The following is a 22063-nucleotide window of genomic DNA, read 5'->3' as shown; positions in this document are numbered from 1 at the left end:
CAATAAACAAGCAACTTTACATATAAACACACATATAAACAAGGTATTTTTTTAAAATATCTGTTTAAAGCAGAAGAAAGACTGACATTTATGGATTATGCAAATTTGTATACAGATTTAATTCCTAAAAGTATATAATAAGTAGCATGTATATCTGTGTATCTGACTAGCTATAGGCATAGGCCATGATTTAAAAAAAAAATAGGTGCCTAAATTTAGGCTCCTAAATTCATAATCAGGCCATTTACTTAGGCACCTATTTTTGAGAATCATGGCCATATTTTTCACATAGAGCAATGGACTTCTTCAATCAAAAGGGTAAATCTACTTTTCTTGCACAATTGTTTTGGCATGGTTCTTTCAAGCCATGCTAATTTCTAGACACCACAAGCCAGAGGAGTTCTGCATGCAGATCAATTGCAGGTCATAATGGGCTCTTAGTATTTTAACTGCTGCAGAAGCTTGTATCCAGTCACTCATATTTATCTCAACTGAAACAATTCTTAAAAAAACAAAACAAAACAAAACAAAAAAAACAAACCTCCTCCCCCCAAATAATCTGATTATTTTGTAGAAGACAATTTGGCTTGATTCTCTTCTCACTTCAAGTGGTTTTACTTCGGTGTACTCCTGATTGGCAGCAGCGTAATGTAAGAGAGTAATCAGGCCTAATATGCGTATCAAGAAAACAAAGAATCAACACACAAATGAAGCGACATTCATATGAACTGGATCGTTTTTTCTAATATTTAAAATTTGTTTGCCTAGTACTAAGAGAGCTGGTATCAGGCAAAATTAAATCTTCCTGAATCATTTTTCCATCCTCATACCAAAGTGAAACTTTTTTGGTTTGCTCAAAAAGCAGAGAAATAAAATCCCAAGGGAAAACATCCCTTTAACAGGCTGGCAGTGTTTATCCATACTGTTAGCAAATGGTGATCCTGCTGGAAAATGTTCAGTGAAATATGCTGAAAATGATTCATGATTCATATGCTGTAAATGATTCATTACCATACATGGATATAAGGGAGATGGGAGTGGTACTCTAACATAGAAAGGATGCTTAGCATACGGGCTAAACAGTCTTTGGAGAGGAATTTTAGTTGCAGCTGAGTCTAGGGGAGAAAGATTGGGTTGGCTTTTGTATTCACTTTGTGAATAAAACCAAACCCCAGGAAGAGTGTGTGTGTGTGTGTTTTGACATGCTACAACCTGTGTGAATGTTTGGTACAAAGTGCGAAAGCCTCTGGCTCACAATTCCATCTTCCTCTTTTATTTCCTGTCAATATAAATACCCCTTGACACCTCTGTATGGATACAGTATCCAACCCATCGCCAGTCTGTTTCTGTTGTACCACTCACTGTTACATGTGAAACTTAGAATACAAGAAATTCATCAAGCAACAGAGATGCTCAAACGATCACCCAAAGCCAAAGAGGGGGTGATCAGCCAATCCCTCAAAATTAGAAAAAAGTGCTACATCAGGTGAACTACACCCCTGAAAGACACAAAGGCACTTAAGCGCATGAATAACTTTACTCATGGTAGTATGAACTCCATGGGATTCAAAAGGACTATTCACATGAGGAAAGTTATTCATGTGTATACGTACTTCCAGGATTGGGCCTTTCAAGTCCTGGTGACTGATTTTCAGAGGTGCTGAGCATGCATGCCTCCAAATAAAGTCACTGCTCAGCACCTCTGAAAATCAGGCCCCTTACCCCTTGAAATATCATACACATTTTTTCTGAAAGTGAAGAAAAATACAATTATGAAAAGGAAACTTGGACACAATAAAACTAGCAGGATACTATGGCTAAGGCTACGTTTATGTCATGGAGGTTGTCATAAATATAAAGGGAAGAGTAACCACTTTTCTGTATACAGTGCTATAAAATCCCTCCTGGCCAGAGGCAACATCCTGTTACCTGTAAAGGGTTAAGAAGCTCAGCTAACCTGGCTGGCACCCGACCCAAAGGACCAATAAGGGAACAAGATACTTTCAAATCTTGATGGGGGGGGGGGGCGGAAGAGGGGAAAAGGTTTTTGTTTGTGCTCTTTGCTTACGTGTTTGTTCTCTTTTGGGATTGAGAGAGGCCAGATTGAAATCCATCTTCTCCAACCCATCCTAACCCAAGTCTCCAATATTGCAACCAGTATAGGTAAGCCAGGCAAGGCGGATTAGTTTATCTTTTGTTTTATGTGAATTTTCCCTGTGTTAAGAGGGAGGTTTATTCCTGTTTTCTGTAACTTTAAGATTTTGCTGAGAGGAAGAGCCTCTGTGTTTTGAATCTGAATACCCTGTAAAGTATTTTCCATCCTGATTTTACAGAGGTGATTCTTTTTACCTCTTCTTTAATTAAAATTCTTCTTTTAAGAACCTGATTGATTTTTCATTTTTCTTAAGATCCAAGGGTTTGGGTCTGTGTTCACCCGTACAAATTGGTGAGGATTATTATCAAGCCTTCCCCAGGAAAGGGGGTATAGGGCTTGGGGGGATATTTTGGGGAAAGACGTCTCCAAGTGGTCTCTTTCCCTGTTCTTTGTTTAAAATGCTTGGTGGTGGCAGCATACTGTTCAAGGCCAAGGCAAAGTTTGGGGATGTTTTTAACTGAAGCTGGTAAGAATCAGCTTAGGGGGTCTTTCATGCGGGTCCCCACATCTGTACCCTAGAGTTCAGAGTGGGGAAGGAACCCTGACAGAGGTCATGGAATCCGACTTCTAGAGACCTCCCTGACATTCTCTGCTTCAGCCCCAGGGACTGCCGGACTCAGCCTGCGGGCCCTGAGACGGTTCCAGCGACAGGCAACAACAGCGGCACAGGGCCCCCTGCAAAGTTCCAGTGACAAGTGACAGACTCCTGAGGGGGTCCTCCACAGGGTTCCAGCAATGTGTGTGTGTGGAGAGGGGTAACAACTCGGGCGAGTGGCTGGGATGTCCCATTTTCTCTTTGGCAAATATGCTCACCCTGCAGCTCACAGCTCTCTGCCACCAGAAACCATGGAGCTGCAGCAGCAAAAGTCACAGACAGGTCACGCCTTCCCTGAATTTTTGTTGTTTATTGCCTGTGACATGTCCGTGACTTTTACTAAAGATAACCATGACAAAATTTTAGCCTTAACTATGGTTAATAAAATAACAGTCTGCCTACTAAACTAATAATAGCACACACAGCCAAGTTTAACAGTATAAAATGAGTGATTTCCTGTACTAGATGAGTCAGGGTCTTTTAGAGTGTAGGACATGAAAACGCTCCCCCCTGGAATAATCTTGACAACAGCTGAAGTTCCTAGTTAGTTCTTGAAATCATACAAGGTGAGGGCACAAGACCCAAGAGGTAAGGTATAAACAGAATACTTCTCTTTGGAGAAAAGTCAACATTTCTGCTAAACTGCTAAATCTTGTTAAGTATGCTGTGGAATTTGAACAGCATATGATAATAAAAGCATTTTGCTTAGTATTACCTGCGCAATGTAGAAAAGATGTGCAGAGGGGATTTCACCTTTTTCTCAGACACTTTCTTATTGTGCGTACAATTTGATTTTTCTTTGCTATTTTTCCATTGCTGTGTAACAAACGTCTGCATTATTCTGTAAAGGAGGAAAAGACAATCATAGCCAAGTCACAGTAATTGTAAAGCCAACAACTGTACCTTCATCATTTAAAGCCATGTAGTGGCCTCATTCTAAATGAAGAACTTGAGAGTCACATGGGTGGATTGAGGCCAGTACTTGGCTCTTTAAAAAATGACAATGTTATTGATAAAAGCTATATAAGTATACATCACACACATATCAAAGATGAAAGACGTAAAAGTATCTTTGTCATAGAGATGCAGAAACTGTGAGAGCGTTTAGATTTGAGATGTATGGGTGGTACTGTTAAAGTAGATGGTAGTGTTGGCTTAACTGGCTATTTCATTGATTTTCAAAAGATGAAGATCTTCTTGCCCTCAAACGTGATGAGGGACCATGAGACCTGTGGCTATTCAAAATTTTTGACTTAACTGCATAGTTATGTAGATGTACAATCACAGGTCTCCCCCCTCTGCTTGACAAAATGTATTACACAAAAATGCATTGTGTATGCCTCTTGTAAAGGCTATCTAATGTACAACTCATCGGTACTATAAGGAATGAAATGTAGTATTAGGAACTGATTACTTTTTTCTCAATTTCAAATTACTGCACAGATTTTTAATAATGTTAATTAATCTGCAAGGTTATTAAAACACTGTGCTGATTATTTCTGATTGGTTCTTTAAACCTACCAGCGAAAGATTTCTTTATGGAAGCAAACTGCCTTTTTTTTTTTTTTTTTTTTTTTTAAGGTGTAGATGTTTAGGATACATCTACACAGCAAAAAAAATCCCCACAGCAGCGACTCTTAGAGACCAGGTCAACTGACTTGTGCTTGTGCTTCAGGGCTAAAAATAACTGTGTAGCTGTTGGGAGTCAGAGCCCTAGGCTCTGAAACCTGGCAGGGGGAGGGAGGGGAGCCTCACAGCCCAGGGCTCCATCCTGAGCCTGAACGTCTATGCTGCTATTTTTAGCCCTGCAGTGCAAGCCCCACGAGCTAAGTCAGTTGACCCAGGCTATGAGCCTGCAGAGTTGTTTTTGCTGTGTTGACGTACCCTTAAACTTACATTCTTGTCATTTTATTAATAGCAATTATTCATATTATTAATTAATCTCAATAATGAGAATTTGCAAAAAGATGCATCGTCAGAATTTTAACTAATAACAGTTAGTTATTACTGCACTAGATGACCTCCTGAGATCCTTTCCAGTCCTACGATTCTGTGATTCTTAGCTGCATCCTCTTTAATTTCACACACTTTAGACAGTACAGTTTATAAAACTCCAGTAAAGGGAAAGGGAAACATTTACAGGGTCTACCTGTTATTTTTCACCACTGTCAAAACAATTTGAAAAGGTGAGGGGTGAACTTTTTAACTGAAAAAGCAGTCAGGAGCCATTTGGTCCAAAGAGAACTACAACTCATCTGTTAAATGTTTCTTGACCCAACACAAGAGCTAACATAAGATGATTATAACAACAATACATTAAGCAAGATCGTATCAAATTTCTTCCAGAACTTACTTTTTCAGCTGATGTCCCAACCCAAATCTTTCCTTAGTAGAGATCTGAAATACATCCACGGTAGGTACTGCAGAAAATGTGATATTGGTGATATGTGTAAATTGGAATTGCCATGCTAGAACAGGGTATCACAGAGACCTACTTACTCTATTAGTGGTTTGATATTTACAGGCCGTATTCTGTGCTAATTTATACTTGGGAAACACCATGGAAACAATGGTGAGGGCAGTACTGTTGTCTGAGCCAGTTTGGAACCTGAACACATGAGCAAGAACCAGCCAGCCAAGAACCTGAGTACCACTTCAGAGTATCGGCCCACCCTGTTCAGCAACCCAACTCCAGCCAGGGCCATCTCATTTCCAAGTGAACTGTCCTAGTCTTTTACATCTCTTTTTGCAGGGAGCATTACCTTCCCTCACCTTCAAAAGACTTACTGATTTACTTACTCATTTAATCTCTTTTTGGTGCGGAAGTAGAGGTTCCATTACTTGGCTTTCTTTATTTACTGTTCACTATTCTTTAAAAGCCCTTTGGGACTTTGGACCAAATTCTGCCCTCAATTACACCGTGTAAATGCAAAGTGACCTCACTGAAATCAACAGTGTTCCCCTGTTTTCACAACAGGCTGACTGAGGGTAGAATTAGGTTCTTCCCGAAAGAGGACTTGCCTTAGGTCCTTTAGTATCTCATCAGCATTACACCATATTTTCTGGAGCAAAGTGTTTCCTCTCTGAGAGGCCTTCCTACCCAATGCTCATTCCAGACCTTTTTAAAAGTGCAGGAAAACTGGAATATTTTTGTTGCAGAAGGTAATTCTGCTTGGAAGAAAAAACCTTTTCTGTATGAAAATTTAATTTATTCAAGTTTCCCTGAACCATTACAGGACAGTAGAATTAGCCCATTCTGTCAGCATGCAGAGACAGTCAAACTCTACTCAGGCATTTTTCTGTTCCCTGTCTCTATTTCTTAGAATGTAAAGAAAACCTACCAATTTATTTTATCTGTAGGGTTTCTTTTTTGAAGGCATTTCAGTAAAAGATCCATAGTGCTTATCATCTGACTGCATCATGTATGAATCCCAATAGCCAATGAACTTTCATCAAGGAAGCTCAGACATCGCCATTCATGCGATAGGGTACAGATCTCATACCATTCCCACCATCAGCACGCCCATATTTACTGGCTCAGATAATTGAAAACATAAGACATGGAGGCTGGAAACAAGCTTCCACTTCTAGCATTACCAAAATCCTTTTGTAACATTTAATAGATTGAAGTGGCAGATGGCACCAAGCACTTACTGAAAAAATCTCAATTCTTTGAGGCAGGATAATAACCAGCATATATTACAAGCATTGATGTGGTCAAAACAAGTGCATTTCATTATTAAAAGAAAAGAAAAGAACTATAATGATTACACTGAAAAAAAGAGATCCTAAAGATTTGGCTCAATATTTGAAGTTAACTTTTATCAGAAAGAAATCATGATTTTTAAGCATATGTTATTCTGATCATTATTTTTTTTTAAAAAAAGGCAATAAAAATACCAGTTCTAATCTGAAATGCCACTGTTTGCCAGGTGCTCTTTAGAATGATTGTTTCATTTGCAAATAATTCAAAACATATCTTCCGTCTCCCTCAAATATCCTTTCTTTCAAAGAAACATCAGTTGATTATTTTATCCTTTTGTGCAGTGCTATTATTTAAATGCTGTTTAATCTTTCTGAGACAAACTGTGGTTGGATTTTCAAAAGAGATGGATAATGTGATTAGCAGTAACAATGTATTTAGATTTATAAATTCTAAAGTGTAACTAAATCTCATATTTCAGAGCATAAGATGATTGCCTGAAGGGTTTAGGAGCCCCTTTCCACACAATTAGCATGGGATGTGCTGCATTTCAGAATTGCCATGGTGCATTTCACTTCCTTTTAAACATCAGGTAATGGACACTGCCAGAAGCAGGATACCAGACCTGATGGCAGTGGAGCTGGAAAAATTTGTATAGTGAGGGTGCTGTGCAGCAGCACCCCCAGCACCCCTAATTCCAGCACCTATGCCTGATAGACCAGTGATATCATTTAGTAAGGAAAAGCCATTGCTTCCATTCCTAATATTGTTTCTAGTACGGATCATAGTACAGATAAATAAATTCTTGACAAATATCTATTTCTGTCCATAAACTATACTCTACTGAATGGGTTTTGTTTTGCATTTTAATATATATATATATATATTCACCTTAAACAGTTAAAGTTGGCAAATTATATGCAAGTGAAAACAGGATCTTTTAATGGCATGTGTTGGGCTACCTTGCACATATACATATATTCATTTTTTCCATCTAGTCCCTAAACAGGAACCTAAAGGTATCTTATCAATATAAAAAATTCCATGCTACTCATAAAAAATGGAAAAGAACACATTGGTAATAATCTGGCTAGGTACTAAATAAGAACAGAAGTTTCAAAACACTTGTATTCTGTATAACACATGTGAAACAGCAGCCAGACATATTTTGCCTCTCTTTGAGCATATGGTACATCTGTTTCTTCCATCAGTGAATGGCAGACACAAAAGGAAAGATATACATATCATAAGGTAATAACAAGTTATTACTCAGAACAGTGTTTCATGGGGAAAGGTTGAAGAGAGAGAGAGAGTTCCCTCATATATTAATATGTGAGATTGATCTCATTGTTCTTTTTTACTGAAAATCACTGGCAGAAACAGCAACTGCACCAGACTCATAAGATCAATAACGGCAAAGCACCTGTCTCTTGCCTTGATCCTGCAATTGACTGCATGAGGCTCAAGGGAACTTCTGCACAAAGTTAGCTGCAGGATGGGGTCTATAAGTCCTGTTTTAGCCTTGCCAAAAGTGCAGAAGTTTTATTGTCGCTTATGGTCTTGCTAGAACATATCCAGCTGGATAAGGATTTGCAAAGTTTACTCTCTGTTGCTGAGTGTATTAGAATTTTGATTTCATATTGGAGTTGGCTAACAATAATAAATGTTAACATAAAGTTACAATAGCTATTTGCAATAAATAAACACCTGAACGTTTATAAAAAAATATATTAAAATAGTAAGATGTAGTGAAACAAGACACTAAGCCAAACACAAATAAGATACTGATATAATGAACAGAACACAGCTTGCAAAGAGCAGCTGCAGACAATGGACTCCCTAAGAAATGGATTACGAGGGTATTTTTCCCAGACAAATCATGACTGAAAAAATATCTTCATCGTTCAGTGGCAGAATTCTCTCACATAGATCTGAACTGAGAGGCAGGATTGGAAACCTAAGTGGGTGTGAATAGCAGTTCACATAAAAGTGTTGTACTGTAACTCCTTCGTGTGGATGCTATGGGCACAAATATGCAGGTCCGAGTCTGCACTAATGTAGTCCTCTTTGAAGAGGTGCAAACCCAAGACTTTTTACATTCACATTCGCAGTATCCACATAGGGGAGTTATAGCGCAGCACTTTGGTGTGTACTGCTGTCAACACCCTTTTAGTCCAAACTGCAGGGCAGTGTAGACATACCCTTACTATTGATTGTGCAAACGCTTACGCAGGGGCTTAACTTGAAGTCAATGGGACCACTCATGATAGTGAAGTTAAACATGTGCAGATATATTTTCAGAATTGGGGCTTTAGCAATGAACATGTATATCTGCTACTCTCTACATGGCTCACAACTACAACATCGTACATGGCACAGGAAAAATGCAAATGTGACTAACCTGGACCATTTAAGTACTGTGTAAGTGAACAGTGCAATCGCACTATTATAGGTTCTGTGCGGATTACATCCCAAGCCACAGCAATCTCTTCCTGATTCCAGAGAAAAAGAAAAACAACAAAAATCATTAGCCATCCTCAGGAACTGTTTATGTTTTGTCAGTCAACCCTTATGCTGGTGAAATATTCAATGGAATGTAGTCATCTAAGCTATTATTTTCATCTGTTTGCCCACTCCTCGGCTATGCTCCATCCACTAGGAGATACTGGCTCAAGGGGAGAGCAAAAGGAGTGAACAGGGTAGGAAATACAACTGGTCCCACAGTAGAGGGCTAGAAGAAACCAGATGGCATATTGACCCTTCCCTTGAGACTAAAGATATCCCATCACAGGAGAGTCAGGTATTCATGAGGTTTCAGGGGCAGACAGAACCATCCTGTGTACCACATCTACCTGGGGAAATTATATCAGTACAGATGCTGTTCCTAGAATCATTAACTTCCACCCTTGTAAAGGGAGGTTACTGCACAGATGTGATGGCAAAATGAGAAAATAATGGCACGAGAAAGAGAAGGTTACTCAACTTGTGCAGTAACTGCGGTTCTTCGAGATGTGTGTCTGGGAGGGTACACCACTTCAGGTGTTGGTGTGTCCCAGAACAATCAATGGGAGATATATGGTAGAAGTATCCACGCGGGTCAAGCATGCACAACAGGCATTCTGCGGTGTTGCTGGTGCCATGTCTAGCACGTGCACCACCTGAGCCCTTCAGTTCCTTCTCTACAGCAGAGTCCAAATGGTGAACTCCGAAGTAGAGGGGAGGAGGGTGGGTAGTGGAGCACCCACAGGGACACATATCTTGAAAAACCTCAGTTACTGCACAAGGTGAGTAATCTTCTCTTCTTCTTCGAGTGCTGCCCCTGTGGGTGCTCCACTTCAGGTGACTGTAGAGAAGTGCCCCTCAGAAGGCAGGAGGGACTTCGGGTTCATTTGAGTCACAGAGGTAACTGTGGTTAGAGCCACAGTTGGTTAGAGCCAACTATGGCGTCAGCCCTAGAGTCTTGAGTGATAGCATAGTGCTCAGTAAATGTGTGGACAGAGGCCCAAGTGGCCGCCCTGCAAATCTCTAATATCAGAGCATTGTTTAGGAATGCTATAAAGAATCATGTGGAATGCACTGTGATGTGTGTAGGAGGGTCCAAGTTTTGAATATGATAGCAATGTTGAATGCATGTGGAGATCCATTTAGACAATCTCTGAGTGGATATCGTGCAGCCTTTTGAACACTCAGTAGTAGGAACAAAAAGTCTAGATTTCCGGAAAGGTTTGGTCCTTTCCAGGTAAAATGCTAACACCTGCCTGAAGTCCAATGTATGCAAGATGGACTCTGTTGGAGTCTTGTGAGCCTTAGGATCGAATGTAGGAAGATGGACTGGTAGGTTCATATGAAAGGATGATGTTACCTTCGGTAGAAATGTTAGATGCAGGCACAGAGTGACCTTGTCTTTGAAGAATATTATGTAGGGAGGATCGGCCATGAGAGCCCCTATCCCATTGACCCATCTGGTGGAAGTAATAGTGACCAAAAAGGCCACTTTCATGGATAAATGTAGTAGGGAGCAGGTGGCTAGGGATTCAAATGGCATTCTGGTGAGGCATTTCAATACCACATTGAGGTCCCAGGCTGGAATAGGTTGACAAACCTCTGGGTAAATGTTCTGGAGACCCACGAGGAAGTGTTTAGTAATGGGGTGCACAAAGATCGATGTCCCATCAATCTCATGATGGAATGCTGTTCTGGTCACGAGGTGGACTTTGATCGAGCTCACTGCTAAATCCGAGCATTTCAGCTCCTGTAGGTATTCCAGCACTAATGGTAGCGGTGTTGTGGAGGCTGTCACGTGTTTTTCTTGACACCAGGAGGATAATTTCTTCCATTTTTGAAGGTAAGTATTACATGTGGTCACTTTCCTGCTGTTTAGTAATACGTGTTTGACTTGTTCCGAGCAGGCAAGTTCGCCATAGTGGAACCATGCAGAAGCCATGCTTGAAGGTGGAGTTTCTGCAGATTGGGGTGAAGAGCGTGACAGTTGTTCTGAGACAGCAGGTCTGGATGGGGAGGGAGAGCTCGAGGGGCGCATATCGCCATATGCATCTGGTAAGGGTACCAGGCTTGCCTGGGCTATGTTGGAACTATGAGGATGACCCTGGCCTTGTCTAGGCATATCTTGCGTATCATGTGTGATATCATGGGAACTGGTGGGAATGCTTACATGAATTGTGCATCTCATGTGACGAGGAAGGTGTCCCCCAGTGATCGTGGTTCCATTCCCGCTCTCGAGCAGAAAATTATGAATTTGTGATTTGTCGGGGATGTGAGCAGGTCAATGAGTGGAGTGCCCCACCAGCAGAATATGGATAGCAGGACTCCCTCATTCAATTCCCATTTGTGGTCTTGAGATAAATACCTACTTAGCGTGTTCGCCATTGTGTTTTGACAGCCGAGAAGGTAGGAGGCTGAAATGTTTATGTTGTGGTGTATGCACCAGTTCCACACTTTCATGGTTTCGGTGCACAGTGAGTGAGATTGAGTGTCTCCTTGCAGACTGATGTAAAACATGCAGGCAATGTTGTTGGTCATTATACAAATTGATTTGTTCTTTATGTGAGGTAGGAAGTGTCTGCCGACATTGCGGACTGCACATAGCTCTAATAGACTGATGTGTAGCTGAGTCTCCGCAAGAGACAGTTTTTCTTGAACCATATGCTGATGCATGTGGGCCCCCCGGACTATCAGCGAAATGTCTGTCGTGATTACTACTGATGGGGGTTCCTGTTGGAATGGGATGCCCACACATACATTTTCTGGTCTTGTCCACCAGTGTAGAGAGTCCAGGACACAGGGTGGTACTGTAAGTCGTTTGTGCAGGCTGTGCTTCCTGGGTATGTAAACCGAGCTCAACCAGCCCTGAAGGCAGCACATATGTAGTCTTGTATGTTGTACCATGAATGTTGAGGCTGCCTTGTGTCCTAGCAGCTGTAGGACAGTACGAGCTGGTGTTTGGTGTTTGACTCTTACCTCTGTGATAAGGTTTGTCGGAGTTGTGGATCTGTTCAGGGGCAGGAATGTCTTGGCTTCTACAGCACTGAGATGTGCCCTAATGAAGTCCAGTTGCTGGAGAAGGACTAGAGTGGATTTTCGTTTACTTATCTGTAGCCCTAGATCCCTGAACAGATGTGTGATCGTCCTCTGGACAGCGTCCGGTGCTTTTTGTTGAGTTGGACCTTTGAAAAGGAAATTGTCCAGGTAGGGGAAGATCATTATTCACGGTTTGCATAGTGCTTGAATTGTGCTTGCTTCTCATCTAGAAGCTCCTCAGTGAAAGAGCTCAATATCCTATAGTTATCATAATCATATTTTGCTAACAGAGCAGAATAATTGGTGACTCTCAACTGTAAGGTCACTGAGGAGTAAACTTTTTGTCCAAAGAGGTTGAGCACTTCTGGTGTTCCTTATCTTGAGGGGTTGATCTAAACTGTTGTTTGCTGTGTTGATTAGCGGCATCGACCACCAAGGAGCTGGGAGGCGGGTGGGAGAAGAGGAAGTCTACCCGTTTGGTGGGGACATAATACTTCCTATCTGCCCTTTTGCATGTCGGCGTTATTGAGGCTGGTGTCTGTCAGACTGTCTCTGCCGGTTTCAGAATTGCATCATTAATGGGTAGAGCAATCCTGCAAGTAGAGGAAGGTTGCAGAATTTGTACCAGTTTGTGCTGGTTCGTCTGAACTTCCTCCAACGGGATGTCATGGCTCTGGGCGACTTGCTTAAACAGCTCCTGGAACTGTTTGAAGTCATCCGCCGAGGTAGGCTGTGGAGGCATAATTGCTTTGTCCGGTGAGGAGGAAGAGTTGTGTGCAGGAGAATTCGCTTCCTGATCTGCGCCCATCTCAGTGTCCTCCCTGATGTCCTGAGCCTCCATTGGCTGTGGGGTGGGGGACGAGGGGTGCATCTCATCTCTCCTCTGTGAGCTGTGGGTGGTCTAGAGTGACAGCCCCTGTAAGCTGCCCAGGGTTCCCAGTGTGCCAAATGCATTGGGAAGGCCATTGGTGGGTACATCCACAGTGGTCTGTACGAAGGTTAACTCATCTGATTATAAGGATGTTTGGACCTCATATAGGTCCAGGGTGGTCTTCAATTTTTTAGTGATGAGTGGTGCGGTGAGAAGATGCATGGTTCTGGCACATCATCATGATCGTCTTCACTGGACAAATGTACAGCAGTCTGAGAAGTGTAGGGATTCCCGCTGAAACATTCCGGAGAGCCTCGGTACCAAGCATGGGGACTGCGGTGCCAACAAGGTAGCCAAGTCTCTCTGTTGCAGCAGATTAAGTGGCATTTCTGATGTCGGTACCATTGGTGCCGACGCTGGTGCTATCAGATGTGATGGCGGTTTAGTCGGGGTGGTCGGTGCTGACTTGGCTTTCTCTACTGGTGCAGACTGCAATATCAGTGCCGGGGGCATGGTGCCTGAGGAGACGCTCAGTATCAAGTCCCTTACAGGCAAGTTTGTGGCCTCGGAGAAGGCATATCTCCATCTGTGCGTCGACTTAGTCTCCTTCATTTGGGACTCAGCAATGCCTGAGGTGCTCAGAGTGTCACAGGCGCTCACCTGAGCAGGTGTCAACATTGCAGGTAGCGACCTGGCAGAAGTCTGTCTATGTTTCTGCAGTGCTTTCTGCTGAGACATCTGTGCCCTTCTTCCTCGGTCTGTTAGAGGAAGGCGTGTCTCCTGTCCCTAAAGGGGGGGTGCCCGGAGAGGAGGCCGGTGGTCCATCTCTGGTTGGAGAGATTTCTCCATTTTGAGGCGGAGATCCCAGTTGCGCCGGGCTCTCGCCTTTAGGTTGCTACAGTGGGTGCATTTTTGTGGGATATGCGCCTCACTGAGACATTGAACACACAAGGCAGGAACCGCATTGTTGAAAACCTGGGGAGCCAGCATCTTGAACAGTTAACTGACCCCGCTGCGGGAAACTATGGGGAGGGTAAAACCGGGAGAAGTAAAAAAAAATTTTGTAATAAAACTAACACTAACACTAAGTACAACTTTCTAACTGCCTAACTATTATTTCTAAAGGTATGGGAAGAGTGAACACTGCCCCAGAGTTGTGTCTTCAGCCGAGGATGGTTGAGAAGGAACTGGAGGGTTCGGGCTGTATGCGCGTTGGATGCGACACCAGTGGCACTGCAAGACACCTACTGGGCATGCATGACCCGCATGGACACTGCTACCATAAATCTCTGATCGACGGCACCAGGACGCACTGACACCTGAAGTGGAGCACCCATAGGAACAGCATTCGAAGAAGAACTATGTTTCCAGGGAGAAGGGGAGACTGGGCAGCACTGTTATCTATGTCCTTTGCCACTCAAACCTTTCCCTAGAAGGGAGCACTGGTGGCAAACTATGCAAAGTGAAACTCATCCTAGGTTGTCTCCCCTCTGGGAGCATATGATGTGGTTCCACATATCTTAGGCCCTGTGGCAGTACCTTTGCCTCAATTCACAAATTCATATGTTCCAAAACCAGAAGGAACCATTGTGATCATGTAGATTGTCTTCCTTGTTTATTCGCAAGGCAATTCTATATGAAAGTAGCAAATAAATAGCTAAAAATATCTTAGTCATGAGTTTGCAGATTGACAGCAAAATGTTTCCACTGAGAATTGAGTAGTAATCAATAATGTGACAGGAGCTTGTAAAGATCAAGAATCCAAAGAAGGGAAATCTCTGACAGAATCTCATATAGGACAGAATTAAATGGGTACTAATGTTCATTATATAATTATATGATTAGATTACTTACATCAAGAAAGCTAACATCAATATGCAGATCAATGTCTACATCATCAATGGCTCCATATTCCCTGAAAGTAAAGACTTATATTACTTTCCAGCTACTGTTCAGCCCAAGAGCATCTATGAGAGGAGAGATCGTATTAAGAATAAAATCAGTAATGGATATTAAAGTTCAAGTTAGGCGAACTTTTCCATAATGGGTGACTTTTTGCTGTATTGAAAGGGATCAACTAACAGCCTCTGCAAATAATACTCCAAGCCCTCACTAACACAGATTATCACACCTGAGGAACTGCATAGCTCAAGGGAATTATAATGGGATAGTCTGTAATGGACATCACTGGGTAAATGACAGTTATTTACCTCTAGGTCACTGGTTCACATTTGGTTTTTAGTGACCAAAAGCCATTAACAACTCATGGCCGCAATGAAATGACAGCCTTTGTGTAATGAAGTGTTTGAATCCATTCCAGTTCTCAGTGAACAAGGTATCCACTCTGCTACAAACAGCATCATAACTGGTAAAGACTGAACAGGAACAGAAACTGAACCATCATTCACGCTTAAATGCTTGGGTTTGTTCCCCAAACAATAGATACGATTCACCTATGGAAACAGGCACAGATCTTTGTATAAGGCTCCTAGTAATGGAAAGTCTGCTATGAGTTGCATAAAGCACCTACAACCTCCCCAGTCCTGAGAGGCTTACAGGGGTCTAGCCCATCTCAGAAAGTGTGCAATGCTGGCTGGACAGCTGGGAGAAGAGGTTAATTAACTGCCTCCCTTTAACAGCTGCCACTGACAGAGCTTCTTTGGATACATTAATGGAGGTTAAAGCTCCCCTTGCCAAAGGAAACCTTCAATATTATAACCACTTGGCCTCCCTGGGGTGAATCCACCTATAACAGTACAGGTCAGGCTGATGCAGGGAGGTGCTATTTGTGCCTCCCTGAACCTACAAGAGCACATCTGGCCTCATGTATCTATACCTCAGTTTTTTGCAGCTGTACCATATATACTGCACACCATCTTGAATTATTGAATTCTATAAAACTCACTGGGAGCTGTACTGCATTGTACAAAGTTGGTCCCCGCAGAACCAAACTGGGGCACATTGGTCAGGCAGCATGGGGAAGTCTAAGCAGGTGTTGTTTGTTCTGGATTACTTTGAAGATAAAAGGGACTTCATTTTCCAGTAACATCAGTGTAACACTAAATTTACTTTACAAAAGGATTTTTTTTAAAGTTGTATTTTCCATTGGGTGCCACAATAGTAAGGTGCATCTGTATGGCCAACCCAGAACAAATTATAGTCCCTTTAAATGGTATTGATTTCATTAGGGAAAAAAATTTAAAAAGAAAAAAAATCCAAGAATTTGCACCACAAATCATAGTTCTGATGCATAATGCGCATCATGTTAAAAGCTGACTCCTTTAGTACAAGGAGACAAAAAGAAAACCAATTGGCTCCTTTCTGATTATTCAGATCTACTTGCCTGTATCTTTTCTGTATTCTGTGTGCTAGCATGATGGGCAAAGTCTTTTGACTATAATCATAAAAGTGGATTTCAGACATTGGCTCAGCCTTTTATTTCTTTCTTTAATTTATTTATTTATTTATTGGGCTGGAGGTGGAGGGGGATGGTGGAATAAGGTAACAGTGCCAAATGAATCCTTTACCTAGTGTTCAACAACAAAGCAGCAGCTATATTGACATGGAACTGTCACTGAAAAAGTACTGGATGCCCTCTGATGCAGTTTTTAAAGTTTCTAAAGTTTGTGCAAGTTGAGCACACTTTTCTGAGAGCAGTAAAGTGTACAACGGTAGCAAAGTGCATAATACTAATGAAATGTATAATGGTAGGTTTCTTGATAGAGGGTAGAAAAACTGCTTGAACACGAGCTGTGTAAGCAGACTAATACTTTCATACTGATGCCAAAATGTTCTGCCTCCACTATTGCTCCAATGTGCCATATTTACTTCACATGTGGGCCAGACAGACCAAGACCCAGGACAACAGTATGGGTCAATTCTGCTCCCATTCATGTCAGTAGCAAACTCCCTTTGACTTGAGTAAGGGCAGGATCTTGCCTTAACTTCCAGTGGTCTATGGAGAGGGTTCAGAGAGGAAGGTTACACAGATGATTTCTGTAATATTTTCCTAATTTCATTTTGACTTTATTTGTTTATGATCTGTTACAACTCAGGGGATGGGATCTTTCATCAACTGAACAATACTGAATGAATTCCCATATATCTGAAGTTTGTCTGTTTGTCAAATTTCAGACATTATCCTTGGCAGCCTAGAGACAAGTTTCAAGGAAGAGTAGACTGAATAGATGGGCATTAAATAAAAATGTAGACTGAATAGATGGGCATTTCTTTCATTTCATTTCAGAGAGGGTTATGGTTTACAGCCTGAATTTTTGTATGCGAAACGCTAAAATAAGGAAGAACTAAATCTCTAAAGATACAAAAAGACATTACAAGTCTTACAAATGTACCTAAGGGCTTCTCATTGACCTCTGCATTTAGACACCTCTGAAAATCCTCACTCTAAAGCCAAATAGTTCCTCTGTGGTACTAATGTGCTGAAGAGGGATGCAAAAAGAAAGCCAGAGGTTTGGGGGCCTTTTGGGGGGAGGAGAGAAATCATACTCCTGTTCCTTCTCTGGGAAACCCTAAGGGCTACTAAAAAGAGTGTCTACAAACTGTTTCAGAAAAATGAAAAAAGCTAAGACCAAGGTGACAGCTGTAGTTGATGTGATGAAACACCCTCCTCCCCAACCTCCCTTCCCCCCAAAACCCACTGAATGTCTGTCTAGTATTTTGGAGAAACCGCTAAAGAATAACGGAACCTTGAAGACTACCCTGTAATGTCATCAAGGTCAGTGTTAGTTTGTGTTATCTCCCACATGCAGTTAGTGCTGGACTCCCCAAGGCGCAGTTTTAACTCGTGCACATAAGTAAGTATTTTAAAATGCTTGAACTTTCACATTTAATGTGTGATGGGTTTGCTTGTGCTGGTTCCTCTTTTGTATTCCCCCCTGATTTTTTGTCTCCTTTCAGTGACCTTCCCTCAGCATATCAAAAAACTGTTGAAAAATATAGGCTAGAACAACTACCTTTCATGTACATTAGACATAAAATTTGTGTTATGTTCCTCTTCCACCTAAATTACTTAAGTGGATAGTATTTTAGAGAAGAATCAGCTGTGTTTTTTCATTAAATGGTCCCTCTTCAAACCATAATTGACCAGTGCTTGCTGTCACAAATAAATGGGATAGCTTTCTTTTCACCCCTTTTCCACTGCTTCCATAGCCTGAGGTAGAGGTGGTAAGAAAGATCTCCCTGCCAATCTATTAAATTTAACAGTGGCCTGAGACTGCATAAATTGACAATCATGCAAGAATTAAACCAAAAAATTAACTTTAACATTTGAAAATATTTTGTCAATATACTTCAAACTACAGCAGCAGACTGGCCTTGCAGACAATGGAAGGAACCAGCCCACAGGGCAATTGCTCAGCAGCTTAGTCCAGGCCTACATAGACACAAGACCTGATCCTTCAATGAACTTAGTGAAGGCAGAGCTTTATGAAGCTGGAGCTGTATTGGCTTCATGGAACTCACTGCTGGAAAAGGGTCTAAATTTAAGATGTTGCAATACTGTGTGTACTAAGTAGCTAAGCTCACTAACATGTATTAAAATGCAACAAGTGCAAAAGGTCTCACATTTTTTATTAAATTGCTTGAAGAACCGAAATCCAGATCCTGAAAGCCTATGAGCAATGCTTATTTATGCAAGCAGGACCATGAAACTGAATGAGACTATTCAAGTGCTAATATTACTCAAGTGAGTGAGTGTTGAAGGACTGGGCCTTCGAGCAAAATCCCACCATTAAATAAAAATGTAGGCAAAACGACAAAACACACAAAAGCTGAGTGAAATAAGAGAAGATAAAAAGGGTACAACCAAGGGATTTTCATGCTTTCTAAAGCCCACCCCCCATTCATAAGGGACTTTAGGGCTATCCCCCCTAATAAAGCTGCAGGAGCTAGGAAATACTTCTACCACAGCCTACAGCGAGGCAGGAGCAGATGTCATCCCATAGTCCTGATGTAGTAGTGCAGCTCTTGAGATCTTTCAAACAAACCTTCAAGAGGCTGATCCCTCAATAATCACTATGAACGGATTCTGAGGGGTTTGGTTCATGTGGCAAATAAACAACGTGTGAAGGGTTTGCCCACCTCTAGCATCCAGAGCTCCGTGATGAGGAGCTATATACCATGCATGCCTAGTGTCTGCAGAAACTCCTCTTTTTACCTTTAAAGTTCTCTGGTTGATCGATAATTAGACAGCTGGGGAAGAGGCAACCCTCACAGGGGATAAGTACACAGCAGCTGGGTGAGTGCTTCCCAGAATGGGCAGACAGACACACGTAAACTCTACTTGAGCTACCATGCGAAAAATAGCAGTGTGGCCATAGCAGCATGGGCAGTGACTCAGGCTAGCCTCCCATTTATGTACCTAGAGGGTCAGGATTGTATTTGGGTGACTAGTGCTGCCACAGTCACTCTGCTATTTTTAGCATGCTAGTTGGAGCAGAGCTAGTGTATGTCTATCTACCAACACTGGAAAGTGCTCTCCAAGCAGCTATGTAGACATGCCCTTAGATATAGTCTCATTCAGTGGGTGCCCCCAATGTCACTGTCAGCTGGATTTGGTGCAGTAAGGGAATTAGGATTAGAGTAGAGGATGCAACTGAATGCCTAACGTTGCATTTTGTGGTTGCCAAAGATATATGGGTATTCTCAACTGCTGAAGAACATAGGAGGCACAAAAGTTTTCCACATGCCAGAAGCAGTCACAGATACCAAATTCTAATGAATTGAGCCCTAAGAGCCCACAATGAAGCAGATTATTCAATAAATTAAATGCATTAACATTTTTAAAAGGTTATATTCATTGTTGTAATGTTAAGTGCCTGAGGGAACATATTATATAAGGTATACAGAGTTTCACACAGTGTAGCAGTTAACAGTCTGACAACTAAATGATTATCTCATTCATTTCTAAAGTCATGTACAACTGCTTGGATTTAAATTTCCAATGTCCTTTAAATCAACTGAATTTCCACTTAACTTCAAACGGCAGATAATGAAGACTTTTTTCTTTTAGGAATATCATCCAAGGAATTAAATATATGTCATTAAAATGTACACTTGATAAATTAAATGGGCACGTTATTCAGCAGCACCACACAACTTAGTTTTAAACAATATCTCTTTTCTTAGAATAAAATAGTTAACATATTATATAGGTTCATGGAAATTGTTATATGCAAAATATGCAAGATGATCATTAGGTCCCGTGTAGTTTTTTATTTCTTGTCTCATATCATATTATCAAGGTGATATTTTCTCCATCACTTTGCAACCAGATGTGTTAAATCTTGCCAACTGGTCATAATGTATTTATCATTATTATTAAAATAATACCTCATGAAAACATTATGGACTACATGACAGAGCAAAGATAATTTAACAAATATGTTGAGTTATATTATGCTTAACAGTAATTTTAATCAAAATATAACAGCCCAATCCTGTCCCCATTAAAGTTAAAAGCAACACTCTCATTGACTTTAATGTTTACAAGATGGTGCCTTAAGAAATTGTTCTGAGCATAGGCAGCTGTATTAGTAAGTTCAACAACACTACAAAGCAGAGCTCAGAATCATCACTGCTACATCATAATGTTCATTCACTTTCCTTTAGTTGATATAAATTATCCCCCTAGAAATCTGTAGGTTATGACTAGGGCTTTGTTTTTGTCACGGAGGTCGCAGAACTGACAGATTCCGTGACTTTCCGCAACCTCCAAGACTTCTGCAGCTATCAATGTGGTTGACCCCAGGGCTGCCCAAGCAGCTAGCTCCTGCTGCTGGAGCGGCCCTGGAGCCAGCTGCCCTAGCCACTGCTCAGGTGGTCCCGGGCAGTTGGCCCCGGGAACTGCCCGAGCAGCAACCAATGTGGCTGGCCCTGGGGACTGCCTGAGCAGTGGTCCCGGGGGCGGCCTCTGGCAGCGGTCCCAGAGTGGCTGGAGCAGCCACTGTTTAGCGTCCCCCGGCAGCTGGTGCCGCGGGCCCCCCTCAGCAGCGGGCTCCCAGGGCACCCCCGTAAGCATCCTCCTAGGGTGCCCCCTCAAGATTTAGTCAGGGGTATTTATAGTATAAGTCATCGATAGGTTATGGGCCATGAATTTTTGTTTATTGCCGGGCACCTGTCCATGACTTTTACTAAAAATACCTGTGACTGAATCGTCGCCTTAGTTATGGCCCTTTCTATAGTTTGTGATGGAGATCCTGCATAAAAGCCTATCTGCAACATGTCAAGCATGCCAGAATATAGCCAACTAGCTTCCATTCCCTAAACTCATGCTGCTGATTACCAATTTCATGTCCTTTTTCCAGCCACAGAACTGACAAGAATTTTACCCAATAAAATTATGTACCTGAGAGATACTGCGTTAGGCCCATAGATCTCTCTCACTGCTGTCAAATCAGCTTCCAGCTGTGGGTGCTTGTGAAGTTCTCCATCGTAGTTAACCTGCAGAAAAATGTAATATGGGGGGTGTTTTTATTTTATTTTTTTACTAGAAGCAACATTTTCATAGTATTCTAAGTGCAATGTGGTAGTGTTACTCAAGTCGTTTCGTGAATTTCATCTGGTCTTTTCTCTTCTATTGTTCGCCTCCATGTTCCATTGATGGTATGTTTACCATGGTACTATACCAAAACACAAGCTGCTGCTAAGGCCATATGAAAAAAAGAAAGGAAAAAATTGACAATGGGATTTTTGTGAAAAAAGTGAAAGCTTCACTTTCAATATTTCCTTTTCTATGAAGATAAAAGTCAGTCTGTTGGTGAGTTTATTTGGCATCTTAGCACTTGACCAATTTCATTTTTTTCTGGTGAAAAACAAACTGGCTGTGCAACAGGAAAGGAGGAACTTATTTGCAAAAATTGTGTAAAATTGGCAAAATTCATTCCAAGTTCAAATACAGGCAGAGCCACTTCATTGTCCTCCTTCAAACTCTCCTTTCGCATGATGCCTACAAAAAACTTGAAAAGGCTAGGCCACTCGCATGCTGAGACCACTCTCTATCATACTGACCCATGTTGTCTCATTGTTTCCTTGTACTCCCCCTTCTGTCTGTAACTATCTGTTTGCTCTTGTTTTATGCTTAGATTGTAAACTCTTTGGGACACAGACTGTCTTTTTTGCTGTTTTTGTAGAGTGTTTAGCACAAGGAGGTCTTGGTCCCTGACTCAGGTTCCTAAGCACTAC

The 22063-nt window shown here is 41.6% G+C and overlaps 1 protein-coding gene across 1 annotated transcript in view; it reads right to left on the bottom strand.

The window, feature by feature from the left end:
- Positions 1–22063, bottom strand: part of PARP8 (poly(ADP-ribose) polymerase family member 8) — a 156206-nt gene that overhangs the window by 45138 nt on the left and 89005 nt on the right. The window contains exons 7-11 of the mRNA XM_048849355.2: positions 21228–21322; positions 14717–14777; positions 8855–8945; positions 5104–5170; positions 3466–3591 (exon numbers count right to left, since the gene is read on the bottom strand). Of these exons, the coding sequence (XP_048705312.1) occupies positions 3466–3591; positions 5104–5170; positions 8855–8945; positions 14717–14777; positions 21228–21322 (440 nt within the window). The remainder of the gene's footprint in view (positions 1–3465; positions 3592–5103; positions 5171–8854; positions 8946–14716; positions 14778–21227; positions 21323–22063) is intronic.

This window comes from Caretta caretta, chromosome 5 (assembly GCF_965140235.1).
Source record: "Caretta caretta isolate rCarCar2 chromosome 5, rCarCar1.hap1, whole genome shotgun sequence".
Classification (NCBI taxonomy): Eukaryota; Metazoa; Chordata; order Testudines; family Cheloniidae; genus Caretta; species Caretta caretta.
This window is presented reverse-complemented; position numbering and strand designations above follow the sequence as displayed.